Consider the following 12640-nt stretch of genomic DNA (forward strand, 5'->3'; position numbering starts at 1 on the left):
TTATTGCGTGGATTTTCTGCCAAAAAGCTTTTGAAGTCAAATAAAATCTCGCCGTTTGTTTAATTGATAATGAAGAAGCAACAAATAAGAAACTTTTAGGACTTTAAAAGAAAAGGATTTATAAATCTTTTTGGTCAAAATACCTGCAGTTTATAGTATTTTTTTCTTTACTTTTATTCAGTAAATTGCTTGTTGGATAGGCTCCAGCAACCTTGACCCAAAAGTGATGAAGAAAGTTCAGAAAATGGATAGATGGTTGGGCATTTTGGTAAATAACTGCAACCTCAATGTGTTCGTCAAACAGAAGGTCATCTTAGCTGGACTGATTGGCCCCTCCCCCTGTTTGTCAGAACAACCATTCTTGCTCTAATACTTTTGTTTTTCAACGTGTTCTTAATAATCCCCATTTTTTTCATTTTTTTTTTTCTGGAGCTCAAGTTATAAATCGACCAATCAGATGCCTTAATAAAAGTAGGTGGAGCCTGCTGACCCCCACCCAAGGTTCAAAACGTTTGATTGAAAGAGATTTTTTGTGTAGCCTGCTTTCAAGTGGTAGGGGTGTGGCTTTCCAACAAGCCCACTCCTGATTGGCGAGAGCGTTTGCCATAGAAACTATGACTCGGACCGGCTTAGACCAATCACTGCTTACTGACGATGTCTGGCTCCAACATCTTCTATGGGTGAAGTCAAACTCACTAGGTCCGGTTCTCTTATAAAGCCAATGAGTCGGACTAGGGATGTAGGGAAAAATCGATTCAGCGATATATCACGATATTTCTTTTCACACGTATCACGATATGTTGTCAGACTCTAGCCGATACACACCATTCAGTTGGACACCAGATGGAGCCCCACCCATATTGAGTAAGAAGCATTGATAGCTCAGTGAGATACTTTCTCTTCATCTGTATGACAAAGAAAACTGATTGTTTTGTATACAGATTTCAAAAAAGTAGTTTACCACAATGTGAATGAAAGTGGGAATATTTTCAGAAGCATGAGGCTAAAAAAGCAATTTTTTAAAATGTAAACTGATATTTTTCAAGGTCTCCTTTTTTTCCCGGAAGCCCCAAACGACTTTTTGGAATTTAGTTTTTTTTTTTCCAGTTTTCTCGTGAGAACAGCATCTACTGTCACGTTATCACGAGAAAAACAATTCTCATTATTTCTCGTTTCTTTAATCGTATTATCACAAGGATTTTTTTCTCATGGGATGACTTGATAGTAGATATCGTCATCACGAGAAAAACAAAAGCAAGGCCGGCCGCAGTTTGTACACCTTTCCTACTTAAAACTGTATTCTTAGCTGCTATAAATGTCCAATAAACCAAGAAAGGACATGCATTTGCTATCAAAACTTTATAAAAACACAATTTTTGCATCTTGTTTAATGTCTCTGCTTAAAGGTCTAAAGATAAAAACTGGATAATTATTCATTTTTGTAGCTTTTTTTTTTTTTTTTTGCTCGGTAACACAATATAACCAAACCCTTCTTTGTTTCAGGTGATGTGGGTGTGCAACGTTTGCAGAAAGCAGCAGGAGATCCTCACTCGGTCAGGGGAGTTCTACTCCAACACCTCACTGCTGTCTGTCGATCATGGCTCCCACGGGGCTCCCCACCCACAAACCCAGGGGCCTCCAGGGCCCAAGGCATCCCTCAGTAATGGAGCCATGGAGCAGTGAGTACAGAATTATTTAAAAAATTGATAAAATACTCATACATGAAAGTTTATTAGATCTATTATACACTTAAAAGCATAACCAGATTTTAAAGTAATTTTACTAAACACATAATATCTGACATTTATGAAATGACAGTAAGAGTTGCTAAATTATAACTGATTTAACCCTCAGTTGTGTCTGCAGGCAGAATAAGCGTCAACAAAACCTTAAAGGGGTATTTTCGGCATGCATTGGTCCTAATTAGATCACAAAACAAACACGTACACCCAACACACACACACCAGTCGCACCACACAATTCACATGGTGTACAGGCACCCGCAGTAATCAGATTAACAGAATAATAATCCAGCAGCTCACAAGGGATTACTGCTGTTGCCAAATACGGCATGCTAACAGACAAGGCTAACAGCAACGGATGTCACTTCCTGTGCGGGAGAGACCGTGGCTGAAGGGGGGGGAGTGGCTTCATGCAGTGTGGGCGGGGCATCCTCTGTGTTCCAGCTGCCTGCAATAAACCTGCTGAGTGTGTGCATTAATGTTTGTCAATGTGCCCTGTGTTGAACCGCCATGAAGCTGCAAACCTTTAAGATGACACGAAAACAGTAAGACGCACATATTTTTTTTTGTCTCTGTCAAAGGAATTTTAACATCATGTGTCATAATACATTTTGACTGGGTTTTAGCACGCACGCATGTAAGATGCTTCTGTATTTAAAGTTTGCGTTTCATGAGGCGGCACAACAAAGACGGTTGGGTTTAAAATGAGCAATTAGCTGCAATGAATTATTTTTCCCACTTATTGAACATCAAAGTGTTAGTTTTTCAAAGAAAAGTCATATTTTGATTGCAAAACTAATTTTATTCGCAAAAAGGTAGTAATAACCTAATAATTTTCAATGTGTACCTTTGTTTTCAAACATTGTAAACAGTGTTCATTGTTTTGCCCAATGACACTTTGGAAATGAACCGGCAATCTTGTGATTAGAGGTCAATCGCTGCACCACTATTACAGTAATAGAAACCTTTTCTATTTTTGTCATTCCAGTGCATATGAGATTGTAGATTTTCTCTATAATTACCAACAATGATTGTTTAATTTAAACTAATAGACAGTTTATTTATCCATGATTAGTAAATTATTCACAACATTTATAAGATCTGTTTGATTATCACTTTTTAAGAAAATTCAGAAATAAGTGTTTTCTTGTTAAAGATTTACTGTTTGCTGTTATTTATTGGGATTATTATTGTATCAGTAAAAGTAAAATATGACTTAATTAATTTGAAGCACCAGTTAATTTGTGCGATGTACACTAATATTTCTATGCAGAGATTTGTTTTAGTATTAATTTATTTAAAAAATAAGAATCAAAGTCATATGAAATAAACAAACACAAATATGAAACTTTTTTTGCTCCAAATGTCAGAAACAATGAGCAAGCTGACTTTAAGTATTATATATAACTGAATATTTAAGACCAAATAAGGAGAAAGGCGTGACCCGTATCTGATAAGCCCCTCCTCCACTCTCTAATGTTGTGTTTGTCGTTTTCGACAGGAGGCGGAGCCCCACTGGTCTGTATTTTGATGCTATGGCGGACAGGATGCCTCGCTCTCCCTCTGACCATGGCCTGGACCGCCGTGCTCGCTTACCGCATAGCTACCATGGCAACGGGGAGGAAGAGCTGCGAGCGAGCCGACGACCCATCAGAGATGGACGAGGCCGCTGGCACTCACAGGTGGGAGGAAGTCGTCATTTTTTTATTTAGATGTGTTTAATGTGTTGTTTTTGAGTTTAGGAAACGACTTTACCTTTTCTGGACTAGGACCACCCCCTGGACCAGGTTCTGGTCGACCGCGAGCTGCGGCGGCGGCAGGAGGAGGAGTTCCAGGCTCGCTACCGCAGCGATCCAAACTTAGCTCGATACCCAGTGAAGCCGCAGCCGAGCGAGGAGACCATGAGGATGCTGGCTCAGGTCGGTCGGGTGCGCCACCAGCGCCGCCACAGTGACGTGTCCTTAGCCACAGCTGAGCCTGAACACCTGGCTCTGAGGCACATAGGTAGGACAGGAATACCCCCCCTCAATTCCTCTGTTTTTTGACCACTCCCGGTCTGAGCCGTGGTTCCTCTCTCAGCCTCCCGTCAGAATCGGCCTCAGGGGCTGCTTGGCTCTGGAGGTCAGAGGTCATTATCTGTGGACCGGACGGTCAACCACATGAGCCCTACGTCCCCCCGCCGCAGCCCCCTGCCGCAGCAACACCTGGATCCCAGCTCCGCCCTCAAGAGGAAGCCGGCCGGAGACAACATGGCACAGAGAGGGTGCATGATGGGAAAGATGCATGTGATCGGCAGCTTCAGCAGCTCGGAGGAGGAGCTCGTGACGCCCGACTACACCAGCTGCGATGAACACGACAGTAAGTCGACTCAACCTGACCAACCTGACGGATGCAGATTCTCATAAATAAACGGTTCTATTTATTCCAGTTTAACTACGAGCCATCTGTAAGGAGAAAAAGGGGAACTGAATAGGCGAAACGTTTGACAAAAAACAGGATTGTGAAGTGAGAAAACTGGTGCCACACTGCTACAGAGGATTCAGGAAAACCAGTTCTGAACTGGAATAATAATAAACATAAAACCTAGTTTATGTTTTCTTTTATTAATTTATTTTCACCAAGTTTTTTTATGATTTATTCAAAAAAATCTCCTTTCATTCATCAAAAATGTTGCTATACTTGATAGAAACTCAGCCAAATCTGCTTTGATGAAAAACAATTAAAATAAAGCAGAAATTACACTTCAGGGACATAAAATTAGGTCATTTCGTTGCTTTTTTTAGCATTTTACATTGATCTGATGACAAAGGAAGCAGCTGAATAGTCACAGAGGTCATTTAAAAGGAAATATAGGAATATCAATTTCAGTTTAATTTTATTTATTTACTAATCTGTTTGCTCAGCTGTTGGACAGAACAAGTTAAAAAAATATATTTATTTATGTCCTCCATCATCAGGAAAATGTCCCAAAAACACAAATTTCATTGGAGTTCATCCATCTAGTGGTAGTGTGAGTGGTATATAACAAAAATCTTAACCTTTAGCTAGATAATTAGGTAAATAAGTAAAAGCCTGCGAATCATGCATATAGTCTCAATCCATAAATATAATTTTTTTGCATTTAGGATGCATTACTATACAGAAACAATTTCACTTTTTGGCCCAAAAAAATAATAATTCACTATTTTAAAAAATCTCAAAAATTTGTTGAAGTTAATTGTTATAATCTAATTTGGCTTTGCTGAGAATTTAAGTTCTATTTTTTTTATTTTGATATTTGAACAGTAAATATCAAAGGAAGCTTTGACTTCTGAAGCTGTAATTTTAAATTGTAAAAATATGATTGTTTTTTCATTTTTCATTGTGGTACATCAATCAATTAATACACCATTCAGTGCATGATTCATACACAAAAACAATAATTTCCAGTGACAATATGTATCACTACAAAATAAATAATAAATAAAATACAACCAATTAATTTGTAGCTGAATAAAAACTCAATAAAAACCAAAAAATATATTACAACAAGCATGTTAAAATGACTAAAACAAGAATAAATTGTAAAAAAATGTACCTACACATGATCATCAACTCAAAAAAGTGAATTTCGAAAAGGTAAAAGGTTTTCCAGGTAACATTTTCTGCTTTAAGAGATAATAAAAGAAAGAGAGAGTTGGATCTCAGAACTTTTTCTCTCCTTTCTAAATGAGCTCAGTGAGATTATCTTCTTACAGCAGAAGCTGGCTTCACCTCCAACCAGATTCACCTGCACTTCCTCCCTCTCACTCTAGAGGGCTTCACCGTGAACTCAAGCCTTCTAAAACCAGCTGGACCTCATTTTGGGAGCTCCTTGAAGTTCTTTATGGCTGCTTTCAGTCCAGGGACAGTTCTTTGGATTTGGTTGTTCCCATAACAACCATAAACTTTAACTGAGTTTTTAAAGATTTCTTATTGACCTGAAGGCTGCCAAACTCAGAGAAACCTTTCTCCTGGTCTTCCACCTTTACCTGTTCTGCTTGCCGCTGCTGATCACCTGGATCAGAACCTGGAACCATCAGGGAATCAGTCCAGTGATATCTTGAAGTGCGTTGTTGGGCCTCCATAATTTTTGTCTGATGTTGCCATCTTTCCTGGAGGTTCTGTTGTTGTTTTTGTTGTCTTCGTGTGGTTCTAAAATTCCAAACATTCTCCTTGTACTTGTGATATTATTTTCTGTCAGGTTTGTGAGTGAGAGTTCTGGCTTTACAACAGAGTTCTGAGATGAGAGGTTCTTGAAGGGAAAAGGATTGTGGGTTTTGGAGTTTCTTAAATCCCAGACGTGGTCCTCGGCTTTGTTCTCCATAACTCAGATCTGTCTGTGGTTCTGTCTGAAAGTTTTTGGATCATTTGCCTGAGCGCGTTCTGTCAGACGTGATGCAGCTGACGCGGGTTTTCCCTCAGGAAGTCAGGAATCATGCTGATGACTTAAGCTGCTGCTTCAGTGTCACAGGGTCAGAGATTATGAGCTCTGATTGGCTCAGAGGTCTCCTGGGCACTCCCCTTTCGTTCACAGCAGAAGTTCTGTGGTGGCCTGAAGATGCTTCGCTGACCGGGCTTCATCCACGAAAAAACTGGGGGAAATGATGCCGCCGTTCCAGGCATGATTGAGTCACCTGGGCTTTGGTTCTGGCTCGTCTTGACCATCAAATCACCGCCACTGCTCTCCTTCAATTGGATTAGGAGAGAAGAGTGTGGATTATCAGGAGTCGCACGGTGCAGGAAGCAGCACGATGGTGGACCATCCCTCAGCTATAACTCTGTGGACTCACCGAGGCCGGACGTGCCGCTCATCTGGAGTCTTGGTGGTTTCCTGTTAGGATGCAGGATTTCTGGGAAATTTGATTTTTTCATTATTATTTATTGCAGTGAAAAAATTAAATCTTGAATTTGAGAAGATTCCAGTTGAAGCATCTGTCTCGATAGAAACGTGAAAACCCCACACCAACAGCTGGTTCTGTTACTGTCAGATCAGCAGCAGGAAGATGGACTCTGGGTCTGGGAACAAGTAATCTCTTTACAGAGACTATGAACTACCTTACAACCTGCAAGCAGAGCTCAGAGCAAACCAAACTCCTGGATTTGGTGAGAGGGAAAGCCAAGAATCTCCTCTTCCTCCACTCAGTCCTGCTCTGATTTTTCATGGCGTCTTCACCAACCTGTGAGTATCTCAGAAGGTGCACAGGAAACCTGTCGGGAAGTTCAGAGCTTTGCGGGGCACATTTATTCTCTGAATGTGGATTTTTGAATGACAGGAAGTCTCACAGGTCACCTGCAGATTCAGATGCTCATTTCAGGTCTTACAGTTGTGTTTGTGTGACTCTTTTAGGTGACATTTTCTAGAAATGTTAAAGACCCACACTGGTTATCCGTTGATGTGTTGTCAAAGCATTCCCAGTGGTTTTCTAATTACGGTTTTGCCATTTTTAGCCAAAAATAAAAAGAAACGGTGTGGTTTTCTAATCTAGGTAATAGTGTTTTTGCAGACTGACAGGAGTTCATTAGAAGTCCACCACTGAGTTGTGGGCGGGACCGTTCCTCTCCCCATTACTGAGAGCTCTTTGTTTACATGCTCTCAGGCTAGCTTACAGCCCCTCACACCCCCAACCTAACATTAGCGGTGTAATAAAACTGGTGAGCATTATCGAAGCTATCCAGCTGTGCCTTTTGATCCAGATTCCAGCTCAGATGAGGAAAAACAAAGACGTTCATGGATCTATTAGTTAGTGTGCAAGTGGATACATCAGAATGGAGCAGAGCGGGGAGCAGGTGGCCCCGCCCAGCAGATTTTCAACGTCACAAATACAATTTTATTGGAGTGGGTCTTTAAATAACCGGTTGAAAAACAGGTTATAAAAATGAAGAAAAAAAATTCAATACAGTCATTTATTAAACACATTTGCAACTTTTTCGAGTTTCAAGGAGTTGAAAGTTTATTTACTATTTTAACGCTTCCTTTTGAAGTACAGTACTTCGAGGGCCAATTACATGGTATGTCTGTTGTACCTAATGGGTACTTACATAGTAGATGCTGTGTGTTTATATAGTACTATTTGCTTCATACTGATATGGTACCTACTGCGTTTTTAAATTATACCTACTTGGTATTCAATTTGGAGCAAGACATCATTTTTTTCGGTTATACTAGTTTCATTTGAACCTTTATTCTGAGTTAAAATAACCCTAAAAAAAGTTAGTCCCCCTTTTTTTTGTACAACTAGTTCCACATAAATATTCAGCAAGTACCCTGTAAGTACCCATAAGGTACAAAAAAGTACCATATAAATACCACCTAACTACCCTGAAAGTACTGTCCTGTTAAAGGAAGTGTTACCAATATTTTTTTTGTAGTCCTCATTCTGTGTTTAGACAGTTGGCAAAGGTCATGCGGGTTTGTTCTAATATTTTTTCTGCCAGGAGACATGGAGAGCCAATGGTGGGACCACAGCTCCTGGCATGGCGAGCCTCCCCCCATGTCTTTGGTGCGTTCCTACCACACACATCAGTACGATAGACACAAAAGCTGCATAAAGACAACAGAAATGAGAAAATATGAATTTTCTTTACTTTTGTCACTCATTAGCAGCCGGTGACGTGGCAACCATCCAAAGATGGCGAGCGCCTGATTGGTCGAATCGTTCTAAACAAACGGATGAAGGACGGGACGGTTCCTGCCGATACGGGAGCGCTGCTGGGGCTGAAGGTTCGACTCTTATTCCTTAAACGTTCCACGTGTTTTTGGAATCAGCTGGAGTGCCTTGCTCATGAGTTATGTCCACCTCAGGTTGTCGGGGGAAAGATGACGGAGTCTGGCCGCCTCTGTGCGTTCATCACGAAGGTGAAGAGAGGAAGTTTGGCCGACACCGTGGGACACCTGAGACCAGGTAAACTCCTGGAGGACTTTTGTGATTTTATTTGTGGTTTTGTTAATTTACTATCAATATTTATGTTACAAACGGATTTTCTAATGTGGCACATGGATGTATGAATAATCAAATAAAATGCAAATTAAAAATAGTGGGAATATAGAGTTTTTATGTGGGGAATAAAGCAATTTCAATAATGAGTGAAGGCTGATTACATCTCCAAGACTGAACAATTACATATAAAACATAAATAATGATGGTTTGTGACAGTCTGCATGGGTTCATATATATATATATATATATAGTACCAGAAAATAGTACCAGAAAAAAATCTTGTCCAATCAATTTTTTTTAATTCCACCTAAAACTGCAACTCCCAAAGCCCCGCCCCTTCACATGTGGTATTATTGAAAAGCCCCATACAGGTGTTAATTTAGTGGAATTCAGCGGTTTGAATATATACTTTGTTTAAAAATATCCTCTACAGAAGGGACATTTGCTTTGCTGGTAATCTGGACGTTAAAGGATCCAGAATGCATTGGGGTCATTTTTAAAACGCTTTAAGAGAGATTCAAACATTATTTTCTCACACAGACACCCAAAAAAACAAACAAAAAAAAACATCTTTGGGATTTACTGTAAAAAGTGAAACAAAAGTGGACAAAAGCAAATCTAGAGAAATGCAGACAAAAAGATTGTGGGCTTTATTTAAGCTCTCTCCAGCAAAAGTAAAGAAGTCACTCAAATGACTTTTATCTTTTTTTCCCCTCTGTCAACCAATTTATAGAAACTTGTAGTTCTGCTATACCACCCAAAAACTGAGATAAAGCTGATTTTATTTTTCTTTTTGTATTATCTTATCAACTGTTAAACAGTACTTTATGCCTCTAATTTATTAATTTTCTGTTTTTTACTACTGTAAAAAAAAGTCTACAGTTTTTATCATTTATTTTTCTAATTTTTAAACTGTTTTATTTTTACTTCTGACTTTTCGGCCAGATTACATTTTTAATAGAGATCCTGATCTTTAGCTGTTTAAATAAAGTTTAAATATTTAATAAAAAAAGTATAAATGTTGCTCTACCTGTTTTATTTCCTTAACATCAAATTGAAGGATGTTTCTTTGTAAAAATAGGCAGTTTGAACCCAAAAAAAACTATTAATTTAAAGACTTCCTGTTGGAATTGAAAATGATTGCCAATATTTGCTTTTGTTTTTGATTGGAATATTCAGTCACATCTTTAGAGTAATTTTTTCATTAGAAACACGAACTGAATTATGGGAAAAATCTCGTTTTAAAGCTAAATCCGGCTGATGGAGACAGTCATAGAAATGTTTCCTTCAAAAAAAAAAATGTTTTGCAGGGGATCAGGTTCTGGAGTGGAACGGCAGGGTTCTTCAGGGGGCCACATTTAATGAGGTCTACAACATCATCATGGAATCCAAACCAGAACCGCAGGTGGAGCTGGTGGTGTGTCGACCCATTGGGTGGGTTTCACTTCCCATTTGACATTTTAGAGACAAAAAGGGTTTGTCTCATTTGACTGTTGTGTTTTTCAGAAACACGTCCAGACCAGCAGACGGCTCACATGTTCACATGGACTCCAGTAAGTATTGCCCAAAACCTCCTAGATGCATTCAAAATTGGGAAATCGCATTCAACGCTTTTATTTCCGCGGTTGCGCTTCCTGTCTTCAGGTTCGAGCTCCTTTGAGTCTCAAAAAGTTGGTCCATCCATCTCCGTCACGTCTCCCATGAGCCCCAGCGTTCTGTCCGGACAGGTCTCTGTAAGTTTACCCAGAATGCAGTGCGCCACGAATGGTTCCCAGCCGTCCATTAACAGTGGTTTTGATGGCGGTGTGTGTTTTCAGGCTGTGAACAAGTGTCCTCTGGTTCCCAGAATTCAGGTAACCTGCAGACCAGAATGGAGAGAGCGTCTGCGTCCCGCGTTTGCTTGTTCTGCAGTTAGTTTAGTCAACAGGATGCAGAGAAATGTAGGATGTTAGTAGTGTGAGGAGATTTAGACTTTTAGAAATCCTGTTTTCATGTTTAAGATGGTATGGTGATTTCCTTATCGGCTAGTCTAGAGCAGTAGTCCCCAACCAGGACACGGACCGGTACAACATTTGGTATCAGGCAACAGAGAGAAAAAAAATCACAGCCTACCCCCCCCCCCCCCCCCCCATTTTATTTATAATCTGATTCTAAAGGAAGTTTTATTTTGAAAAACTACTTTCTCTCCACCCCATTGGACTCATTTTTGATGCATATTATTTCACTCGCTAAATAAAAACCTCAGAGCTTACAAAGTTAACCAAAAACAAACGTACTTTGGAAAATCATGTTTTTTGAGTATTTTACATTTGTTACAAGAGAACAAATGAATTGAATTTAAAATTAAACGTAAAGTTAAAGTCCCAAATGTGTTTCTCTCTGACCGACTTTGAAGGCTTGCTGTCCCGCGTTAACCAGAGAGGGTAAAAATAAAAACAAGAATAAAATCAGGGGACCTTTTTTAATCGTTGCCCCGCTGAAAGGAACTGTGGGGCGATTTGGTTCAGACGGGTACATCGTCCCACTGGACCTCAGATCGCGTCTGTACCGTTGATTTAACACAAGGAGATTTTGGCAACGGAGGCAATAAATAAACATAAAATATGGCTTTTAAAGACATTTAGGTTATGGGATATTGGTTAAAATATTCTTAATCATAATTAAAACACCACGTTTTTATTTTTAAAAAAAGGTCTTTGTTCAATTTGTTATGAATCGGGGGATGATGATATAATCCAGATAAAAAAAGTGCTTTTTTGTGATAATATAGTTAGAAAATAGACAGGGCGGGTCTATAAGGTCTTAAATGACCACTGGGAAAGCTTTTAAAATAGGTCAAAAGATGATCAGAGGGGGACTTTAAGGGAAACAAGAGACTAACGGGGAAAAAAATAAGCCCGTCCGTGAAAAAAATCTCTGACATGAAACCGGTCTGTGGCCTGACAGGTTGGAGACCGCTGCCTTAGATTCCTGCTTTGCTGTCAGGGATTCTTGTGTGGCTCATCACTGTTGGGCGTCTTTAAAACTGTTCATATTCTGCTGCATTCCTTGGTTTGTTCAGAAGGGCTTTCTTCTCCCTGGTGTTATTTTGATCTTTTGTTTATTTTCTAAGGCTTCTTTAGTGACCAAATCCGGTTTCTTCCTCTTCTCTGTACCTCTTTCTTGCCTCTTCTGCAGAGATCTGCTCTGACGTTCTGAGTTGTGATGATGATGTTTTTTTCCGTAGATAAAGCTGTGGTACGACAAAGTCGGTCATCAGCTCATCGTCACCATTCTTGGAGCCAAAGAACTTCCCGTTCGGGACGATGGACGACCCCGAAACCCCTATGTGAAGATCTACTTCCTTCCTGACAGAAGGTAAACTGACAGCCAGGGCTAGTTTTGGGTCAGAGCTTCTGTTCCCGGTTGATTAAAAGTCTTTCTGTCTGCAGCGATAAAAGCAAACGGAGGACAAAGACGGTGAAGAAGTCACTGGAACCTCGCTGGAACCAGACGTTCATGTACTCCCCGGTGCACCGTCGAGAGTTCAGAGAGCGGATGCTGGAGCTGACCGTGTGGGACCAGGCCCGGGTCAGAGAGGAGGAGAGCCAGTTCCTGGGAGAAGTGAGGACATGAAGAGCTTTGGAGGTCAAACGTTGCCGTGGTGGACGCCATTTCTGACTTTGTCTGCTGCTTTTTCTGTGCCGCCTCTCCGCATCAGGTCATGATCGAGCTGGAATCGGCCCTGCTGGACGACCAGCCTCACTGGTACAAACTGCAGCTTCACGACGTTTCCTCTCTTCCGCTGCCCAACGCCTCGCCGTACCCGCAGAGGAGAGGCCTGCAGGCCGAGCCGTCGCAGAGCAGCAGGAGGCTCCAGAGTGAGTGACGGCACGTCAGGCAGCCCGACCATTCCACGCCATCGGCTGTTTTATTCACTTTCAGTTCCGCATGTTCACT

General features: G+C 40.5%; 1 protein-coding gene across 15 annotated transcripts in view; it reads left to right on the plus strand.

Annotated features, from left to right (window-relative positions):
* LOC101165488 (regulating synaptic membrane exocytosis protein 2) overlaps positions 1-12640 on the plus strand; it is a 41076-nt gene that overhangs the window by 7444 nt on the left and 20992 nt on the right. For 11 of the 15 annotated variants that reach the window (XM_023959573.1, XM_023959584.1, XM_023959580.1 and 8 more), the window contains 14 exons: positions 1504-1679; positions 3244-3424; positions 3512-3746; positions 3822-4100; positions 8199-8263; positions 8365-8484; positions 8566-8665; positions 10012-10135; positions 10208-10254; positions 10346-10434; positions 10519-10554; positions 11928-12058; positions 12133-12304; positions 12402-12561. In XM_023959573.1, the coding sequence (XP_023815341.1) occupies positions 1504-1679; positions 3244-3424; positions 3512-3746; positions 3822-4100; positions 8199-8263; positions 8365-8484; positions 8566-8665; positions 10012-10135; positions 10208-10254; positions 10346-10434; positions 10519-10554; positions 11928-12058; positions 12133-12304; positions 12402-12561 (1915 nt within the window). Of the gene's footprint in view, positions 1-1503; positions 1680-2198; positions 2288-3243; positions 3425-3511; positions 3747-3821; positions 4101-8198; positions 8264-8364; positions 8485-8565; positions 8666-10011; positions 10136-10207; positions 10255-10345; positions 10435-10518; positions 10555-11927; positions 12059-12132; positions 12305-12401; positions 12562-12640 lie in introns of those variants that run through there. The other 4 variants (XM_023959578.1, XM_023959579.1, XM_023959574.1 and 1 more) reach the window with 3 other exon arrangements.

Source organism: Oryzias latipes, chromosome 11 (genome assembly GCF_002234675.1).
Source record: "Oryzias latipes chromosome 11, ASM223467v1".
Lineage (NCBI taxonomy): Eukaryota > Metazoa > Chordata > Actinopteri > Beloniformes > Adrianichthyidae > Oryzias > Oryzias latipes.